Source organism: Mobula birostris, chromosome 15, assembly GCF_030028105.1.
Source record: "Mobula birostris isolate sMobBir1 chromosome 15, sMobBir1.hap1, whole genome shotgun sequence".
NCBI lineage: Eukaryota > Metazoa > Chordata > Chondrichthyes > Myliobatiformes > Myliobatidae > Mobula > Mobula birostris.
This window is the reverse complement of record NC_092384.1, coordinates 16,646,349-16,667,981: the sequence shown is the minus strand read 5'-3', so window position 1 is coordinate 16,667,981 and position 21,633 is coordinate 16,646,349. Positions and strand designations below refer to the sequence as shown.

Below are 21,633 nucleotides of genomic sequence, written 5' to 3'. Positions count from 1 at the left end.
ATGTTCTGGAGCATGTTGATATTAAGGGAGAGGAGGTGTTGGAGTTGTTAAAATACATTAGGACGGATAAGTCTCCGGGGCCTGATGGAATATTCCCCAGGCTGCTCCATGAGGCAAGGGAAGAGATTGCTGAGCCTCTGGCTAGGATCTTTATGTCCTCGTTGTCCACGGGAATGGTACCGGAGGATTGGAGGGAGCTGAATGTTGTCCCCTTGTTCAAAAAAGGTAGTAGGGATAGTCCGGGTAATTATAGACCAGTGAGCTTTATGTCTGTGGTGGGAAAGCTGTTGGAAAAGATTCTTAGAGATAGGATCTATGGCATTTAGAGAATCATAGTCTGATCAGGGACAGTCAGCATGACTTTGTGAAGGGCAGATCATGTCCAACAAGCCTGATAGAGTTCTTTGAGAAGGTGACCAGGCATATAGATGAGGGTAGTGCAGTGGATGTGATCTATATGGATTTTAGTAAGGCATTTGACAAGGTTCCACATGGTAGGCTTATTCAGAAAGTTAGAAGGCATGGGATCCAGGGAAGTTTGACCAAGTGGATTCAGAATTGGCTTGCCTGCAGAAGGCAGAGGGTCGTGGTGGAGGGAGTACATTCAGATTTTTCGTCATTTTTATTAACGACCTGGATGTGGGGGTCGAAGGGTGGGTTGGCAAGTTTGCAGATGACACAAAGGTTGGTGGTGTTGTAGATAGTGTAGAGGATTGTCAAAGATTGCAGAGAGACATTGATAGGATTCAGAAGTGGGCTGAGAAGTGGCAGATGGAGTTCAATCCGGAGAAGTGTGAGGTGGTACACTTTGGAAGGACAAACTCCAAGGCAGGGTACGAAGTAAATGGCAGGATACTTGGTAGTGTGGAGGAGCAGAGGGATTTGGGGGTACATGTCCACAGATCCCCGAAGGTTGCCTCACAGGTGGATAGGGTAGTTAAGAAAGCTTATGGGGTGTTAGCTTTCATAAGTTGAGGGATAGAGTTTAAGAGTGGCGATGTAATGATGCAGTTCTATAAAACTCTGGTTAGGCCACACTTGGAGTACTGTGTCCAGTTCTGGTCACCTCACTGTAGGAAGAATGTGGAAGCATTGGAAAGGGTACAGAGGAGATTTACCAGGATGCTGCCTGGTTTAGAGAGTATGCATTATGATCAGAGATTAAGGGAGCTAGGACTTTACTCTTTGGAGAGAAGGAGGATGAGAGGAGACATGATAGAGGTGTACAAGATAATAAGAGGAATAGATAGAGTGGATAGCCAGTGCCTCTTCCCGAGGGCACCACTGCTCAATACAAGAGGACATGGCTTTAAGGTAAGGGGTGGGAAGTTCAAGGGGGATATTAGAGGAAGGTTTTTTACTCAGAGAGTGGTTGGTGCGTGGAATGCACTGCCTGAGTCAGTGGTGGAGGTAGATACACTAGTGAAGTTTAAGAGACTACTATACAGGTATATGGAAGAATTTAAGGTGGGGGCTTATATGGGAGGCAGGGTTTGAGGGTCGGCACAACTTTGTGGGCCAAAGGGCCTGTACTGTGCTGTACTTTTCTATATTATTTTGGCACGTTTTCTCAGTGTATATTTGAAGTTTGCTGTCACATTCCCCACCTAAAGCAGACCATATTCAACCTTTCTATCACTTTCACTGTAGTATTCAGCAACTCTTGTGTAGGGAGGCTACAGAGGACAGAATAAAATAAACTTTGGGCTGACCTCAGACGGTAAGTCCAGCACTACAGTTATGGAGCAGTTCCCATCAGTACTGCTGGTCCATACACTCATAAGAAAGTAATTTTATGGTCTTTATTCTTTAGAGCACGAGAGAGAGGTGACCTCATAGAAGTTTATAAAATCACAAGAGGTATAGATAAGGTGAACGGTCACAGTCTCTTCCCCCGGATTAGGGAGTCCAAAACTATGGGCCACAGATACAAGATAAGAGGGAAGAGATTTAAGAGAGACCTGAGAGGTACTTTCTTTGTACAGAGGGTAATGAGTACCTACAATGAGATGCCAGAAGAAGTGATTGAGGTGGGTGCAATTGCAATAAGTAAGAGGCATTTAGATAGACACATAGAGGGGAAGAGGTTGGAGAGCTATGAGCCAAACACAGGCAACAGGGACTAGCAGGGAAGATGTTGTGGTCGGCATGGACCAGTTGGACTGAAGGGCCTGTTTCCATGCCACATTACTGTATGACTCTTCTGCCTAAACAACATATGCTTTCAAACAGCTGCGATTATCTCTAATGTAATGCAGGTTATAGCCAAATTTCATTTGAACTATCAGGAACAGGAAAATCTAATGGTAGGTAGACTGATAGAATAAATAATTGTTACTGAACTGGAAGCTGCCATAGGAAAATTCACGAAAAGTTGAGTTGAGTTGAGTTTTCATTTCAGTCCAAGTTAAATAACTATCCATCAGTATAATGAAATTGTTGTTTGTTTAAAAAAAAAGTACACATGTACCTTCTGATGAGGTCATAGAAACCCCGACCATGAGCTTTTAATCACCTGTTCCTGCATCCTTGGCAAATGCTGTATTTATTTACCAGTGGTTCAAGGACGCTATCCAAATACAGCCAGGTAAACAAAACTAGTTCGTATCACTTTATTACTGATTATTCCTATTTGTTCAGTAAAAAGGTTGGTCCAAATCTTTTCTTTTAAACAATTACGTATTAACATACTATACGCACTCCTGCTCACATGACAGCCCTCTGCACAAAACGTGGAATGGTTTCAGTTCTATTTCCAGTTAAAACTGGCCTTCTTTGTCCTTCATCTATTCTGTGCAATAGCACTACACCTACACCATGTCCAACTGCACCACCCCGTATGAATGATATGAACTTGACTGCCTTTTCAGGCTTTGGATCATTAATGACTTCTATGTTTTCCTTCACTAATTGTAGGTCATTGACTTCAACCCTCATATCAAAGTATACTACTACTCACTGCAAAAAAATGTTTGTATTTTGTTTTTATTTCACATTATTATATGCTATTTTGATCAACACAGTAACTTGGCAGGTTAGTTTTGTTACACAAAAGATGATCCCCTCTTGCTAGATGTTATCGGCATAATTATACAAGCAATTATGCTTGTTGGATTTCAAATTGGCAAATTGGTAAGTTTATTAAATTAATGAAGTGGTTTATTATTGCCACATGCACCAAAGTACAGTGAAAATCTTGTCTTGGATAGCATTCATGCAGATCAATCCATGACAGCGGTGCATTGAGATAGTACAAGATAAAACAATAACAGAATGTAGAATTAAATGTGAGAGTTACAGAGAAGGTGCAGTGCAGGTACACAATAAAATGCAAAGTCATAATGAGGTAGACTTTGAGTTCAAGAGTCAATCTTATCATATTAAAGATTGCCAATAGCCTCACAACAGCATAATAGATGCTGTCCTAGAGCCTGGCAGTAGTGCTTTCAGGCTTTTGTGTCTCCTGCCCGATGGAGAGGGGGGAGGGAGGAGAAGAAAGAATGTTTGATGTGGGTGAGATCTTTGATTGTGCTGCCTGCTTTACCAAGGCAGCAAGAGGTGTAGACAGAATCCATGGTGGGGAGGCTGGTTTCCATGACGTGCTAAGCTTTGTTCAGAACTCCCTGCAGTCTCTTGTGATCACAGGCAGAGCAGCTGCTATACCAAGCCATGCTGCACCTATATCAGGTGCTTTCTATGATGCATCAAAGAAGATAGGGGAGGGTCAAAGAGAGCATACCAAACTTCTTTAGTCTCCTGAAGAAGTAGAGGTGTTGGTGAGCTTTCTTGACTGTGGTGTCAACTTGGTTGGACCAGGACAGATTAGTAGTGATGTTCAGTCCTAACATCTTGAAGCTCCCAACCCACTTGGCCTAGGCACCGATAGTATAAACAGGAACATGTGCACTGCCCCACTGTCCTGCAGACAGATCTGTTGTTATGGACAAAATACAAGCCCTTTTATTTTGCCGATGTTGAGGGAAATGTCATGAGACCATGCCACCAGGCTGTCAATCTCATTGCCACTTAAGGTACGGTCCACTATGGTAGTATCAACTGCAAACATAGATGGAGATAGAGCAGAATCTGGCCACACAGCCGTGAGTGTCTAGAGGGTAGAGTAGGGAGGCTGAGGACACAGCCCTGTAGGGCATTAATATGGAGGATAATTGGAGTGGAGGTATTGCTGCCTTTTGATTGCGGTCTGTGGTCATGAAGTTAAGGATCTAGCTGCAAAGGGAGGTGTGGAGTCTCAGGTCTAGGAGTTTGGAGATGTGTTTGTTTGGAATCACAGCATTATAGTACTGTAGAGTGTAGTATACAGTATGGCTTTCTATGGCTTAGAAAGGCTTAGTTAAGATTCAGCTTTCGAGGATGATTTGTGAACTGGGTAATGAATATCAATCCTTATTTGGAGCATGATTTTGTGTACTTTGTCTCCATGCAATTGCACCAGTTTGTCTGTCTAAAGCACAGTCTCAGTTGTTGCTGAAAAAGCAGACCGTTTTAAATTGTTAAGACTGTTGAAAGTTACAGCTGTAATTGAACTGGTCTTATATGGACATTTTACATTCAGTTTTGCAAAGATGGATGCTGCTGTGGCAACAGCTGTGGATTGTAGACTGTAGCCATACCAGCCATTGTGGTGGACAATGTTATTTAGCTTAGTTAGATGTTACTTCTATCAGCATTATAATTATAATCAAGTTTGAATGTCAGGTTTTGCAAGCTCAACATTGACTGAATTTGTTTATCTTAATGAATACACCCAGAACTACAGTGTAAAGCATGAACTTAAAAGACCCAGAAGCTACAAATAAATTGCAAAGCATGAATATTTTTTGATGAAATAATCTACCCATTACATTTCTTTCCCCTCCCCCTTTACTTCCTTGTTCAAAACTATAGGTACGTCCAACAACTTCAGTGAATTCATTGAGTTATTGAATGATTGCCTTTTGGCCCAGTACTGTATACAAATGTACAACAAGAGGAGAGGCCTGTTGAGATTTGATATTCTGTAACAATCAGGATAGAATTTTGAGTATGGAGGTTGTTGAGTGGTTAGAAACAAGCGATCATTGTTAGACACAAATTTTTCCCAAAGTTTTTTTGGGAACGTATATCAGTAAAAACCAAAGCCATTAAATTGAAGTTCAGAAAGGCAAAGTTTGTGCAGATGCAGCAAAGACTTCAGACGGTAAACTGGAATGATCTGCTTGACTTTGAGTCAGTTGAGGAACAATGGGGCCATTTTAAAGAACATGTAGTGCAGGAAATGTTCATACCCAAGGTTCGGGACAAGCAATAAAACAATAGATCAGCAACAAGGATGAATAAAAATATACATGAAATTTTTGAATAAAGACAGCTATATAAGGAATACTGAAAAAATAGTAATTACGCCAACCACAGAGCATGTGAAAATATGAGAGCTATGGTCGAGGGAAATTCAGATTGCCAAAAGGCAAGTTGAGAAGGATATTGCTGATCATGCTAAGATTGACTTCAAGAGATTTTTTCAACACTTTAGTAGTAAAAGAAAAGTCAAGGAGGAAGTTAAATGTATAAGAATAATAGTGGGATGATAAATTATATACAGGACATAGCAGACACTCTTAACTCATATATTGCCAAAGTATTCACCTGCGAAGATGTTAGCTATATACCACTAAATGTAGAGAAAAATGAGGTTGTTTTACAGTGACTTAGAGATCTTAGAAAGTGAGGTACTGCTTCAGCTGAAAAGGCTGAAAGTTAATAAATCTTCAGGGCCAGACAACATATATCCGAGGTACTGATAGAGGTTTGTGATTATATATACAAACCGTAATATGTATTTTTCAAAAGTCAGTGAGAACTGCAGAAATCCCCAAGACCTGGAAAAGGGCTAACATTGTCCCGGTATGTAAGAAGGATGACCACACTGACCCTGGTAACTATAGACTAGAGAGCTTAACACGTATTGTAGGTAAGATAATGGAAGCATTAATAAAGAATGAGATGGAAAAGCAGCCGATAAGAACAGGCATGTTAGCAGAAAGCCAGCATGGAATCAGAAAGGGGAAATCATGTTTTACTAATATGCTGGTTTTACGATTAAACTTTTTAGGCAACTAAAATTTATGATGACAATAGAGCAGTTGATATCATTTACTTGGATTTTCAGAAGACTTTTGACAAGGTACCCCACAAGAGGTTAATAATCAAATTACAGGAGGTATGGATGTAGGGTAAGGTGTGGGAATGGGTACAGAATTGGCTCAAAAACAGAAAATGACAAGCTATGGTGAGAGGCTCATTTTCACACTTAGAAGATGTTGAAACTGGGGTTCCGCAAGGATCAATTTTGGGGCCGCTGCTGTTTTTAATTTACATTAATGATTTGGATAAACACGTAACAAATAAACCAGTCAAGTTTGCCGATGACACAAAATTAGGGAGACGGGCTGATAACATTCAGGCAGCAGAATCAATACAGTTAGATCTGAACAAAATCCAGATGTGGGCAGATAAACGCCAGATGAAATTTAATGTAAGTAAATGTAAAAGATTACGCATAGGAAGTAGAAATATTAAATATAAATATACAACGGGGGTCTTGATTTAAAAAGTGCACTGTACGAGAAGGATTTAGGCATCCTGGTAAACTCATCACCATCAACATCTCGACAATGCACAGAAGTGATTAGTAAGGCTAATAGAATGTTGGGCTATATAATCTGCTCAGTGGAGTTCAAGTCTACAGATGTTCTCCTTAAGCTGTATAATGCACTTGTGAGGCCACACCTTGAGTACTGCGTACAATTTTGGTCTCCATATTGTGTGAGGAATGTGAAGGCACTGGAGAGAGTCCAGAGAATAGTGATTAGACTCATTCCAGGTCTGCAGGGTATGAGCTATGAAGAAAGACTGAAATAATTAAATCTTTAGTCTAAGTAGACGTAGAATGAGAGATGATAGAAGTGCTCAAAATCATTAAGGATATAAGTAAGGTGGATGCCAGTGGCTACTTCAAAATTAATCCATCAGTGAGGACACGAGGTCAATAGGTGGAGACTGGTTAAAGGGAGATTTCAGACTAACATCAGGAAGCATTTCTTTACACGGTGAGTTGTGGACACATGGGACCTAGCTGTGTAGTTGAGACTAGGACCTGAGATGTTCAAATCTAAACTTGATAGTTATTTCACAACTATGTGAATAGGGATTTGGTAAGCTTTGCTGGGCTGAAAGTTCTTGTCAAAAACTTCCCAATGTTCAGATTGAAGGCAGTGGTTGAAATGAATTGTATAGATTGATTTAAAGGGGGGCTAGATATCTATCAAAGAGGGAAGAGAAGAGATGGCTAAATTGTTGCTTTAGGTGAGAGAGGAAAGAGAAGGGTAAAAGTGACAACGCAGCGGAGACAGCAGAGATTTCTGTTGCAGGGATCCGGAGCATGTCAGGCAGCATCGACAGAGGAAATATTATTGGTTCAAACTCTGGATCAAATGTTTATTTCCCATGTCTTAGGTCCTATATGAATATCATGTGTTATAAACCAGGTACGTACATCACAAAGCTTCCCTGTTTGTCGGGAACCAGAGAAAATCGGCAGATGCTGGAAATCCAAGCAACACTGCTTGTCCACACAAATAAATTGCACACAGCATATTCATTCACACGGGTGCTCTGCAAGACGATGCAACCTTAACTTTGTTAACAAAACTCGGTGTTGATGAAGGGCCTCGGCCCGAAGCGTCCATTGTTTATTTCCCTCTATGGATGCTTCCTGACCGCTGAGTTCCTCTCCAGCATTTTCCTTGTTGCTTTTAATAACATCAGCGTAATTTACACAAATCTCTGCTCGGCGTTTTACCAGTAGATTATCATCTGCAATCACTAACGTTCATAGTTCTAAGTACAAATAAGAATAACTTGCAGGCTGAAGGAGACCGTGTCCATGACAACGTGACCTCGCCCCCTTCAGCACGATCTCTGAATTATGAAGACAGCGCCTGCGTTTCACTTCCGGGCGTTTTCAACACATCCGCCGCCTGACCCTTCGGCTGATGGCGACGTCGCTGAATCACCGCCGCCGCTAGAAACCGGGGGCGGAAGAGACAGTGGGTCGAGTACGCCATCGTGACGGCGGCGTGGACTGTTCTCCGTTGCCGGACACCAGTTTCGGCCCGAACATGCCGCTGCTTTTCCTCGAGCGCTTCCCTTGGCCCAGTCTGAGGACCTACACTGCTCTTAGCGTCGTGCTGCTGTCCGCCAGCCTGTTCAACGCCTACTCCCACCTCAGCCTGCCGCCGGTGCCCGTCCCGATCTCCGTCCCCCGTCAGCAGCCCCCCAACCTCGGCCCTGCCGCCCGTACTGACGCTATGAGTGCCGACCAGCCGCCTGCGGCGGAGGAAGGTGATACCGGAGGACTAGCCGCGCAGCACGGCAGCCCTGCCGATCTAGGTGAAGCCGATCTGGGATCATTGGGCAGACCGGAGTGGGCTGAAGGCCACGGTTTTGTCCTGGAGATGGCCTGGTACCTGGTGTCAGACGGCTGGTGCATTTGGGTGAGTGTTTGTGTTTCCTCCCCTTCAGCCCGCCCCCGCCCCGACTCCGGAAACCTGAACACTGAGGGGTTTCTGTCCAAACTTCACGATTTCACGGAGCAAAACATTACAAGGAGTTGATTTTCTCCCCGAATCTTCCAGATCTGTGAAATTTGAAACAAATAACAAATGATTTTATGTTTAATATTGGAGTTAATAGTGAACTTTCTAGTGGTAGTACGATGTTTAATTAGAAGTAAAAGTGGCAATAATCATAATACTCTCTTAACGAGCTACCTTTCTCTGTCGCGAGGAATCTAATATTCTGAAAATAAAACTTTCATTTTACATGCCATTTAAACACCGCGTTGTTTCCTTTTTAAGAATTAATGTGTGAATCCTCAAACCATTTGCTGGAATGGATCATGCACTTTGGATTACGACATTCTAAATTTTATGTGTTTTAAACTTTGTCAATGGCTTTGGATTTATAGTGTACGGGTTTAGGAAGTTCCGTTGTATTTAGTTCAAACGCGTCCAAAGTTTAAAAAAAAATCTCGAAGTAATTTTGTCAAAGGGTGGATATATAGTCAGCTCAGAAAAACATAACGTAAAAGATCGGATTTTTATAAATAGAAAATAGGTGTACCCTGTATTGCAGAGAGTTACCAACTAGAAATGCCCTTCTGGTTACTTCAGTCTGTCAAATATAGCTTGCAAACTCTTGACCTGTTGAAGGTATTTTCAGTAAACATTTGAAGAGTTATTTTCTCATGAAACTTTTTAAGCTTGACTGCATTATGCTTTATAGGCAGGGAGTGCCAAAGACGCGTGTCCATTCTATTAGATGATGGAATTTGAAGTCAGCATAGACTGTGTTACAAAGTAACCAAACTACGCCACCGTTGTTGCTTTTCCCCTTCCTACTTATAGGCTGTCATGAGAATATTTTGATATCTGTTGTTGGATATCTAAACCTAGATGTTGAAAGCAGTTCATATAACTTGGAGTACCACAATTGAGCTTAACTCACCTTTGCTCTCACAGTTCAGTGGAGAATCACAAGACACCAGTTGCAAGTCTCCCTTGCAGTTAATCCATCCTTCCTTTTGTATGCAAATTCTAATTCTTCCTTTGCCAAGGTCAGCAAATATGTAAATCAGTAATTGGCCAGAACTCATAGTTACTATTTTAAAATACTTGAATGAATAAGTACATCTTGGTTCTTGACCAATTGGAATTAACTCACTTATTTTTTCTTGGTCTCTACTTCAAGGATGATATTTGCCATTTTGCAAGGTGGAGAGGTCAATATTCTGTTAACACTAACCTCCTGTTACTTTTAATTAAAAGAAATGAGTAATGGCTATTTAACAATCAGTAGGATTTGTGCTGGAAATTAGATCTGTAAGCCTAGTCTTCATGATAAACAAAAATATCTTGCTTGAATAGAAAAAACTTGCGTAAGTGCATTCTTTGGCTCTTAAATAATTTCCACTCATCAAGCTTTGGAAACATTTCGGTCTGTGAATATTAAGACACAATTTTATTGACCATCAGTTAGCAGAAAGGAATTGGTGAACGATATTTCTAACTAGATTTCCCAAAAATGTTTAGTGCCTAGCTGTAATTTGTGCCAATGAAGTAGTTCTAAAAAGCATTCAACTGTTCCAATGGAAGTTAAGTATTAATGTTTTTTTAAAAAAACATATTTCTGTTAATTGTGGAAAGGAAAGTATGGGATATGAGAAAAAAACGTTAAAAATTGATCACATTTGGCTGAGTCTTGTCTCGTCCTGTGAGAGAGTTGCATAAGAAGTAAACTCTTGGAACAAGCAGTTGTTTTTCATTTGCTTGTGAATATACATTTGCTGTGTAGTTGAAAAAAATCTTCAAGTATTTTATTCCAGGACAATTTGGATGTAATAACAACAATGTAAGGAATTTACATTCAGCAAAAAAAAATGAAGGATTGTTGTGGAGAAATTTTGTTAGTTATTAGTTCATTTTAAATCTGCAAATATAGTTGGGTAACCTAAACACACAAGGTCATTTGTTTCCTTTTGTTTGAACAAGCTACCGAATTTTGTTTTGTAGACCTAACCATTTTCTTTGATCATGATTGGATATATTTATTGGTCATTCATTTATTATTTATATCATTGTCCTTACCGATTTGTTATTCAGTCGGAGAAAACACTCAGAGGCCACGTTTTCGCTCTATCAATTCTTTGTTTAGTTTGATACGAGGAGAGGTAACCACCATACGCATCTACAGCGTCTGGCAATCAACTCTGCCTTGCACAAATACAAGATTACATTTATATCCAGAGAAAAAGGTTTCAGTTAGCACCTGTATCCCCTGTCCACGCTTGTGACGGTTTGTGGTTAGCAATTTCATCATGGTCACAATAGCTTCACGTGCAGAGGTACAGGTCAGTAAGCACCTCTATTCTAAGAAATGAGCATGCAGTTTCAACATCCTAACCGTGCCTGGTTCTGTTGTCTAGTTCCCGCCCCTGCTATATTTTCCAGGTCACATACACCATTTAACCCTTCCTATCCCATACTCAAACCCCCTTTTCACTTACACATTCCCTCCTTTTATCATCTCAGTGATAACCACCAATATCATGGAAATCCTCAGGTATCGGTTCAAGCAGCTCACCGGCTTCTACAGGGTTCTTCACTACCATCATTGGTTTTGCCGGCATTAAGTCCCTAGGGAGGCCATCATTCGGTTCAGAACACACTTTACTACGGCAATACAGACAAAGATTCCCATGATAGTGGTTAGTGCATAGATGGCACCATTAATCAACCAGTCCTTCCATGCTCCTAATCCCCAGTTTTCCCATCCTCCCCAGTCTGTTCCTTCCTTAATTGATCCTAATTGTTCATCTATTTGGTTCACATAGCATGTTATGTTTGCAGTGGCATTGTCCAGGCCCATTATGCATTGGTCTTTTACGATAACACATACCCCACCTTCCCTCACAAGGAGATAATCAAGGGCATAACGGTTCTGCATGGGGAAGAGGCGTAGTTGGCTAAGGTTGTCTGTTATGAGCTTTAATGCCCCCCGGGTAGCATTTGTGAGGCCGCAAGCTAACTAGTTCCTATTGTGGGCTGCCATGACTGCTCCAGAAGCCCCTAGGGAGAAAAAGCCGGCTGCCCCATACCCAGCCACTTGTCCCGGGGTGAAGGTAGTCAGTTTCCGGTAGTCCGCACAGAACTCTTGAGAAACCTCTCTCTTAAGTCTTGCAGGTGGCGGTGCCAGGGGCCCCCAGGCCCCTGGGCAGGGAACTGCAGTAGGGAAGAAAGTGCCATAGGCCACTTAGGAAGGATAGGGGTATTCCAGGAAATTGGTGGCCGTGTCATTGTGGAAGAAGAAATACCCCTGAGAAGTGTACAGGGTTTCAGTACATCCCTTAGCTGTCATCAGATACCCATGGTCCTTCCAGGCACTTGGGCTTTTACCAGGAGGACAGGAGGCCCATTTGGTCCCCTCGATGTAGTCCGGGCAGGGGAACAGGTGGTTGTAGACTCGGAGGTGTGTACGGTTTCCTTCTCCGCATAGAAGGTGTGTTCCCCAGGACAGGGGCACACAATTCGACTTACTACAGGTACAGGTGACGCTCTGCCCTTTGATTGAGGGGTGACATTGCCTTCTTTTGCAGATGTCATATAGGCAGGCGGGAGTGTGCAGGCAAAAATATCGGAGCATCCCCATCCTGTCCCGGTGTAACAGTTCTCATAGCCTGGGCCTCCCTGCGGGGGTTCGGGGTTGTCCTCCCACCAGAGGTCTCCCTTTAACTATTCCGTACTGTAACGGTGGTCACTACTTGTCCATGTAATGTTAGCCGGAGGAAATAGTCTGCCACAGGGGCCTTGGTGGGGTCCTTTCCTTAGGCAGGGTACTGTCGCGTGGGGCGCACCAGAAAGGTTGGTAGAGGCGGTCCCAGTGCGGGAAGATAGTGAATAGGGAGGAGACACTCGGGGGAGGATAACAGACGATAGTGGTTCCAAATAATCATCTATGTACCTTTTGAAAGTAATTTTCACCTGATATATCCCAAAGGGGGGGGGGGCCTTCCAAGCGTGGAGCTTTCGGTGAAACCCCAATTCCTTTTTTTTATCAAGGTGCCCCTCTTTGAGCCCACTAAAGATGTTGAGGTCACTTTTAGGGCTCCCCGGGAACACCTTCCTTTATAGGACTTGTTTTCTAGTTGGTTCTCCATTCGGTTCCTTCTGCATTCAAAATCAAACCTGCAGTTTCGGTACCGACAAGGGAGGACCCAAGAGTTCCTTCCATCCAGGACCAGCCAGTAGTCTGGTTCCTCAAGCCTTCCAGTACAGTAGTTGATCTTGGTAATGTTCCGTTCCCCTAATTCATCATCCCTGTCACCCTCACACATCAGAAGAACCTGACTGCAGAGATGATATACCCTATTTTCCCGCTCTGTGTCACAGGTATGTACTCGTCCCCTGATCCTACCCACAATTCCTACTATCCCTAAAAGGATAAAAAACAATCAAAGTTATCCTACCTTCCATCCCCCCGGGCACGGTTTTAGGGCTGTGGCACTCCAAAAAGTCAAAGTTCAATCATACACAGGGGACAATCTTAGTACAATTATCAGTACTCTTTAGTCCTTCATAGTCCTGGTAATTCTGGGTCCCAGTTGATTTAATTTGTTGTTTATCAAATAATTCACATAAGGCCTTTAAAACAACATATGGTCAGACCTGGCCCTGATCATGTCTGTCTGGAACGCTCATTTAATCTGTCCGCTACTTTTACCCACTTTGTAATCAAATCTTTCCGTTATTGAGAGCAGTTTTGCTTCCAGACTTCAGTCTCTGTCTTTTTGCATTTGTCCAGGTCCCAAGTTCCCCCCAGCGGCCAATTCTCGCCCCCCCCAGTCTTTTATTTAAGCGCGCACTAAGACGTCTTAGATTCTTTTCCAGCTCCAGATTCTCTGTACACATCTTTCCGAGTGGGGTGGTAATGTCCCCCTTATCCAAGGTCTGACCCATGTTTATCACTTTACTCTCGCATCCACTTCAAGGTCCTGACCTTCGCGTGGGGGATTTCCCCTCTTGACAACTGGTCTAAGGCTGGATGCAGCTTCAGTGAAATATCACCCGCCTCTCCCTGATTCTTTTACTGCAGTACTCGTGTGCAAGGCGACCCCAACTCAGTCACTCGTAGAAATGCGAGATTTCCACTATTTCACAAGTGTACCCCAAAACATTTTTATAGCATCTGGATAGACTGCAGGGGAGAGCCACTTCCCGTGTTTGGCCAAACGTCTGCTCTGCCCTGTGCTGATCAATTTAATCTACATGCCCCATCCCCTTCTACGCCAATTAGAGTGGTTACCAGCTTCAAAATGTAATAGGTTACTGCCACTAACCCGCTGACCAATTTGCTGTAACACACTCAAAGAAAAATGTAATAGATCACTACCAATGATCCGCTGCCCAATTTATTAGCACCGGCAGGCTTTAATACTCACAATACTTTGTCGGGGTTCTAACCCCTCATTGAGGTCCTGGACCTCCAAAACAGATCCTGCGCGTTGGCCCCTGGCCTCGGAGTCCCGGACTCCCTGTTTTTCAGACACTGTTTCTCTGTGCGTCGGCCCCTGGCCTCAGAGTTCCCGACTCCTTGTTTTTCAGACCCGATTTCTCATGCAGATTCTCTTATCAGAAATCAATCAACGTTTAAACCACGACTGTGGTCCGTGGAGTCCGCTGAGCAGCTCAACAGGAACCCTGAGGGGAACAAGCAATCAAAGAAGACCGTGAGAGGACCAGGGGAAAGTCACCCCGTGGGCCGGTCTGTCTCAGCGGCGTCCAGTGGATCGCTAGTTCACTAACACCAGGGTCGCTGGAGGGCCCTGTTGGGACTCCTTGCTGGCTCGCCAAATTGTCCTTACCGATTCGTTATTCAGTCGGAGAAAACACTCAGAGGCCACGTTTTCGCTCGATCAATTCTTTATTTAGTTTGATACGAGGAGAGGTAACCACCATACGCATCTACAGCATCTAGCAATCAACTGTGCCTTGCACAAGTACAAGGTTACATTTATATCCAGAGAAAAAGGTTTCAGTTAGCACCTGTTTCTACTGTCCACGCTTGTGACGGTTTGTGGTTAGCAATTTCATCATGGTCACAATAGCTTCACGTGCGGAGGTACAGGTACCTCCATTCTAAGAAATGAGCATGCAGTTGCAACATCCTAACCGTGCCTGGTTCTGTTGTCTAGTTCCCGCCCCTGCTATATTTTCCAGGTCACATACACCATTTAACCCTTCCTATCCCGCACTCTAACCCCCCCTTTTCACTTGCACATCATTATAATATTTTTATGGAACATTTTGTGCAATACAGCAATTAATTCTCATTCCACAGTATCTTGAGAAAAAAACATAATGCAAATTTAAACCTGGTAAGGACTTTTGTAAAGTAAGCCTTGAGTTCAGAGTTTTGACATTAGGAAGCTAGATTCCATCTGTTCACTTCAGTTTGGAGTATATATTATTAACTATTAAATCGTTCACATAAAGAGCAACCTTAATTTTATTTCTACACTGCACAAGATTTAAAAGTTAATGGTAATATCATTCTAAGAATGATCTGCAGAAGGACTGTCAGGATAAGAGAATTTCCCATTCCAATTGAAGGTGGAGTATTGGAATGTTAATTACATATTTATACAATTGTTGGTGTGGGAATATTTGGAAATTGGTTCATAATTAGGAAAGATGTGCAAAGACAGACGTATCTTTAGTATAAAGTACACTTACAGATTATCATATTTCCTAGAGAAAAATAATTTATCCTGGAGATTAAGCATAGATTTGGATTTAAGAAGCTTGTAGTGTTGCCAAATGCCTGGGAGTTGTAGGAGTTTTAGAGTATATCAAAGGGTTATCAAAAATTAGGCAGAGTAACAGGATGAATGTAAGTAGTAAGAAAGGAAAGTGTCTTATTTGTTAAAGTAGGAACTGTAAACTTGTGTCTGTTTCTATTTAGAAGGAATGAGAATGCAGAACAAGGGAATACCCTGAATATCAAGTATTTTCATTTTTTACTGTCTCTATCGTGACAGAAAACAATGAGGATTAAAGTTTGTAGTAGGAACAAGGACTGGATAAATTAACGATATTGTAAATGATTGGTCCCTGCAATCTAATTGGGATTAGAGTTTAAAGATAAAGACCATGACCTCAGAGTTCCTGGATGTATTGTTCATGATTTTCCAAAACTTCATGCATCCAGTGGATTAGAAGGTAGTAACTGTAATGCGATTCAAGGAAATGGTGTGAGAAATGGAGACCTGCGTTAGATTTGATTAGATTCAACTTTATTGTCATAGTGCCGAGTACAGATGCAAAGCCAATAAAATGCAATTAGCATCTGACCAGAAGTGCAAAAGAATAATATTATTTACAAAATAACTGCATATAAAAAGTAAGTGCTATAGCACACAAATATAGAAGTACTGAGACAGTACAATATGGGTGCAATACTGCTTATTGCTGTGATGTGAGGTCCAGCAGGGTCACAGCCTCAGGAAAGAAGCTCTTCCTGAGCCTGCTAGTGCAGGAGCGGAGGCTTCCGTAGTGCCTACCGGATGGGAGGAGAGTAAAAAGTCCATGGTTAGGGTGAGATGCAACCTTGATGATGCTTTTTGCCCTGCCCAGACAGCGTTTATGGAAGATGTTCTCAATGGTGGGCAATTGGGTGCCGATAATCCGCTGGGCAGTTTTCACCACCAGCTGGAGTGCTTTGCAGTCCGATAAGGGGCAATTGCCATACCACACTGAGATGCAGTTGGTGAGTTTGCACTCAACGGTACAGTGGTAAAAGTCCGTCAGTATCCTGGGACAGAAGTGAGCTTTCTTGATGCTCCGCAGGAAATAAAGGCTCTGTTCAGCCTTTTTGATCAGGATGGAGGAGTTCAGGGACCAGATGAGATCATCGGAAGTGTGGACACCAAGGAATTTGAAGCTTGATACACGCTGCACTACAGCCCTGTTGATGTAGATGGGGACATAAGTGTGGCTCCTAGCATGCCTGAAGTCCACAATAATCTCCTTGGTCTTCTGGGTGTTAAGGGCCAGATTGTTATCTGCACACTGAGTGGTGGAGAAAATCAACCTGTGGATCTCGGGGAATTTTGAAGGCCCAGATGAGTGTACTTTGCACACAGGTATTTGAGGAAAAGATGAGAGGAAGTGAAGAAGTAGTTTGGTTTTGGGATCAGCTGGAATAATGGAGTGGCTTGAGGGCATTTGGGTTTCTCTTGTTCCTATTTTGTTCTCCTAGTTTTGTGTTTTGCATGTGGAAGTAGTTGCTTAAAAGGAAACATCATGGCTAATGGTTTTGGATGGGTAGTCTACTACCCTGCAGTGTGTATATACGAAGCTATGCAGTGAGTTAAACACCTTCTCAAAAATCACCTGAGACAGAAGCTTCTTCAGGGTTTTTAATGAGGTCTTACTTGTGAAACGATATTGCCGTTTCAGGGGCAAGTAAAGAGGGGATGGAGATAGATGTCGTTCCACTGTGTGCTTGAAAACAAAATCCAAATTAACCAATGCAGGAAATGATATAAATACAACTTGTATACAGGAAGTGATATTCAAACAAAAAAAAAACAGTGCTAGAAGGCCTAAACATTATTAGGTTATGATAAGATCTTTTATTTCCGGTGGATGAGGGTTGGATGAAGAATACTCTTTTTTTCTGAAATAGTGTGAAAGGAAGGCTAAGCAGCTTTGGGACAAATTGCTAAGTTGTCCAGGTAAAACTTCAAGGCAGAGAAATAGTTGTTACATTTTGGAAGCGAGTACACTGAATGACGAGTTTAAATGACGAGTTTAAATAGTGTGTGTGGGTGGGGGGGGGGGGCGGAATCTGAGCAGAAGCATGTCAATACCTAAATCTAAGTGGTGCCACAGGTTAACAAAATGCATCTATATTAAAAAAAAAGCTTATAGTTAGAGGTTCTAGGTATAACTGAGATGAGTCTATTCGGTCAAATGGCCACATTCTGCACTGTATGGTTTTGAACTTTTTTTTTGAGTAGCCAGTAGGGTAAAATGGGTTCTTTACTGTTTTAGAAGGATTTTGGCTGTTAGGGGTATTTGCCCAAAGTTGAATATTTGTGCTGGATAACATATTTCCTTGTAATGGTTAAGTAGGGTAGAATTAATGACACACAGACACACACACATTAATTGCTTATCCTGACTCCTTACTTATTGCTATCTTAAGTTGGTAAATTACTCTAGGAAAATGCATTGCAGTTCAGTTACGAGGTTTTATATGGTCTGGGTGTAGCTGTTCTAAATTGAACACTGTAACGCCAGTAGCTCAGTGAGGAAGTTGAAGGGTAAAAATTAAACTATGAGTTGTTGACCATTTTAAACTGAAGCTGCTTTTTGCTTAGTGAATTGATAAAGTTTGGCACCAAAAATATGACTTGCACCCAAAAGCTTTTGTCTTTTGCTTTGGTAAAGAACTTTGTATGTGTGCTGTTATGTTTTTGTCCTGTTAGTAGTCTGGATTCCAGAAATAGTTTTCCTTAGGCACTATTCTTTAGTTGTGATGGTTTGTTCAGTTTGGAATAAGAAAAAAATTGCTGGATGGGTGTTCAAAGGCATAGCATTTCAAGCTGCTGACTTTATTAATTTACATGAATAATGAGCATTTTTTCTGATGTTTATGAAGGTTATGTAAAACAACAGTCCATGTATTTACAATTCATATATGTTCAGAGCAGAGAATATTCCAACTTAAAATACTGGAGAAACTTTTCAGGTCAGAAAGCATTCCTGGAAAGCAAAATGGCTAACATTTTCAGGTCAAAGATACTTTGTCCAACAGAATAAGTTCACGTTAAGTTTAAAAGAAACTTGGAGATAGGACACAGGAAGTATCTGTAGCAACATGGTTGCCATGCAGGTATATTATGGTCAATGAGTTAATGGCCTTAGTTAGAGAGTGATAATGTAGACATAGAGTAAAGTCTTGAAAATGTAGGATGAGTACAGACTGTGATAAAAGAGAGAAAAATCTTGAGCCAAGTTGTAGATGGACAACCTGCAGCAGAAATGGCCATTAAGCGGCTCACCTGCAGTTAGAGCTCAATATTGATTTTGGAAGGCTACAATCTACCCTTGATTTGTTTAACTATCTCTATTAATCAGCAATATATGAGATCGGAAGAAGTGTAAATGAGTTACATTCAGGCATAATAAAATTGCTCATGTACATTGGAGAGAGTTAAATATAAATTGGATTACTGCTGTCTTGGAGTATATGTGTACAGGCCATAGGCACCAGACAAACCTTTTTTTTTGCTGGTCGTTTTAATTTGCTAACCGACTAGGGTGTTGGGCTTTTTATTCTCGTCCCTATTCCCAGTTTGACCCATCTGATAGCACAGAAACAGACCCTTTGGCCCATTTAGACCATTCTGAAACCATTTAAACTGCTTACTCCCATCGACCTGCACCGGAACCATAGCCCTCCGTACCCTTACTATCCATGTGCTTATCCAAACTTCTCTTAAACACTGAGATCGAGCTCCACTTTTGCTGGAAGCTCATTCCACACTCTCAGCACCCTCTGAATGAAGAAGCTTCCCCTCGTGTTCCCTTTAAACTTCTCATCTTTCACCCTTAACCCATGACCCCTGGTTGTAGTCCCACCCAACCTCAGTGGAAAAAGTCTGCTTGCACTTACCCAATCTGTATCCCTCATAATTTTATATACCTCTTTCAAATCTCTCATAGTCTTTTATGTTTCATGGAATACAGTCCTAACCTATTCAATCTTTTCAAATAACTCAGGTCCTCCAGACCCAGCAACATCCATGTACTCTTTGTACATGGATGTACATTCTCTGTACTCTTTCAACCTTATTTACATCTTTCCTATAGGCAGGTAACCAAAACAACGCACAATACTTCAAATTGAGCCTCTCCAGCATTTTATGCAACTTCAACATAGTATCCCATTTCCTGTACTCAATACATTGTTTTATGAAGGCCAGTGTGCCAAAACTTTTCGACCCTGTCTACCTGTGATGCCACTTTCAACAAATTATGAACCTGTATTCCCAGATCCCTTTGTTCTACCACACTCCTCAGTGCCTGACTGTTCACTGTGTAAGACCTACTCTTGTTGGTCCTACTGGAGTGCTAAACCTCACACTTACCTGCATTAAATTCCATCTAGCACTTTTCCAGCTGCTCCAGATCCCTCTACAAGCCATGATAGCCTTCCAAGCTGTCCATGACACCCCTGATCTTGGTGCAAATTTGCTGATGTAGTTAACCACATTATCATCCAGTTTAGTGATATACGTTTGTAGACAACAAACAACAAAGGACCCAGCACCAATCTCTGGCTTCTCCCACAAAGCCTATGTCTAATCTAACTTACTACCTCATCTTAAATGCCAAGCGACTGAACCTTTTTGACCAAAGTCCCATGCAAGACTTTATCAAATGCTTTGCTAAGATCCATGTAAACATAACTTACAATGCAAGCCATGCTGACTATCCTTAATCAGTCCACGTCTATCCAAATACTTGTATATGCGGTCCCTTAGAATACCTTCCAATAACTTTTCCACAGCTGATATTAGACTCTCTGACCTATAATTTCCTGGTTTATGTTTTGAGTCTTTTTTAAGCAGCAGCATAACGTTGGCTATCCTCCAACCCTCTGGTACCTCTCCTGTCAACAAGGATGATTTAAATATCTCTGCTGGGGCTCCGTCAATTTCTACACTTGCCTCCCATAGGGTCTGAGGGAACACCTTGTCAGGCCCTGGGGATTTATCCACCTTAATTTGCCTCAGGATAGCAAACACCTCCTCTGTAATCTGTACAGGGTTTATGAAGTTGATGCTGCTTTGCCTCACTTCTAGAGACTCTGTGTCCATCTCCTGAGTAAGTACAGATGCAAAAAAATTATTTAAGTTCTTCCCCCAACTGTTTTGGCTCTGCAAATAGATTACTGTTCTGGTCTTCCAGAGGACCAATTTTATCCTTTGCAATCTTTTTGCTCTTAACATATCTGTGGAATTCCTTAGGATTCTCCTTCACTTCGTCTGCTGGAGCAACTTCATGCCTTCTTCTAGCCCTCTTGATTTCTTTCTCCATAAACACCTCATTAGTTCCCATCTGCCTATACCTGCTATGCTATGCAACTCCCTTTTTCTCTTAACCAGGGCCTCAATATCTCTTGAAGGTCAAGGTTCGCTACACTTGTTATCTTTGCCTTTTATTCTGACAGCACATACAAGCTTTGTACTCTCAAAGTTTCCTGCTTTTGATGGCCTCCCATTTACTGTGTATACCTTTGCCAGAAAACAGCCTGTCCCAATCTATACTTGCCAGATCATTTCTGATACCATCAAAATTGGCCTTTCTCCAATTTAGAATCTCAACCCGTGAACCTAATGAGTCTTTTTGCATATTTACTTTGAAACTAATGGCAGTAAAGCTTTTTTTTGCTGGTCGTTTTAATTTGCTAACCGACCGGGGTGTTGCAAAGGGATTGCCTTTAATACCTAAGCTCCGGAACGTGGGCCTTAGCACTCAGATCTGCAGCTGGATCTTCAACTTCCTCACAGCCAGGACCCAGGCTGTAAAAAAAAATAGGGGATAAGCTGTCCTGTACAATCACTCTGAGCACCAGTGCCCCACAAGGCTATGTACTCAGCCCTCTGCTGTACTCACTGTACACCCATGATTGTGTAACCAAGTTTCCATCGAACTCAATATATAAGTTTGCTGATGACACAAAAATTGTAGGCCGTATCTCGGGTAATGATGAGTTTGAGTACAGAGAGGAAATTAAGAACCTGGTGGCATGGTGCGAAGACAATAACCTATCCCTCAACATCAGCAAGACGAAGGAATTGGTTGTTGACTTCAGAAGGATCAGCAGACTGCACGACCCGATGTACATTGGTGGTGCATAAGTGGAACAGGTCAAAAGCTTTAAGTTCCTCGGGGTCAATATCACAAATGACCTGACTTGTTCCAACCAAGCTGAGTCCACTGC

The 21,633-nt window shown here is 42.0% G+C and overlaps 1 protein-coding gene across 1 annotated transcript in view; it reads left to right on the top strand.

The window, feature by feature from the left end:
• The first annotated feature begins 8,007 nt into the window (after positions 1-8,007).
• The window catches only part of amfra (autocrine motility factor receptor a), a 71,985-nt gene continuing 58,359 nt past the window's right edge, over positions 8,008-21,633 (top strand). The window contains exon 1 of the mRNA XM_072279372.1: positions 8,008-8,555. Within this exon, the coding sequence (XP_072135473.1) occupies positions 8,181-8,555 (375 nt within the window). The 5' untranslated portion in view covers positions 8,008-8,180. The remainder of the gene's footprint in view (positions 8,556-21,633) is intronic.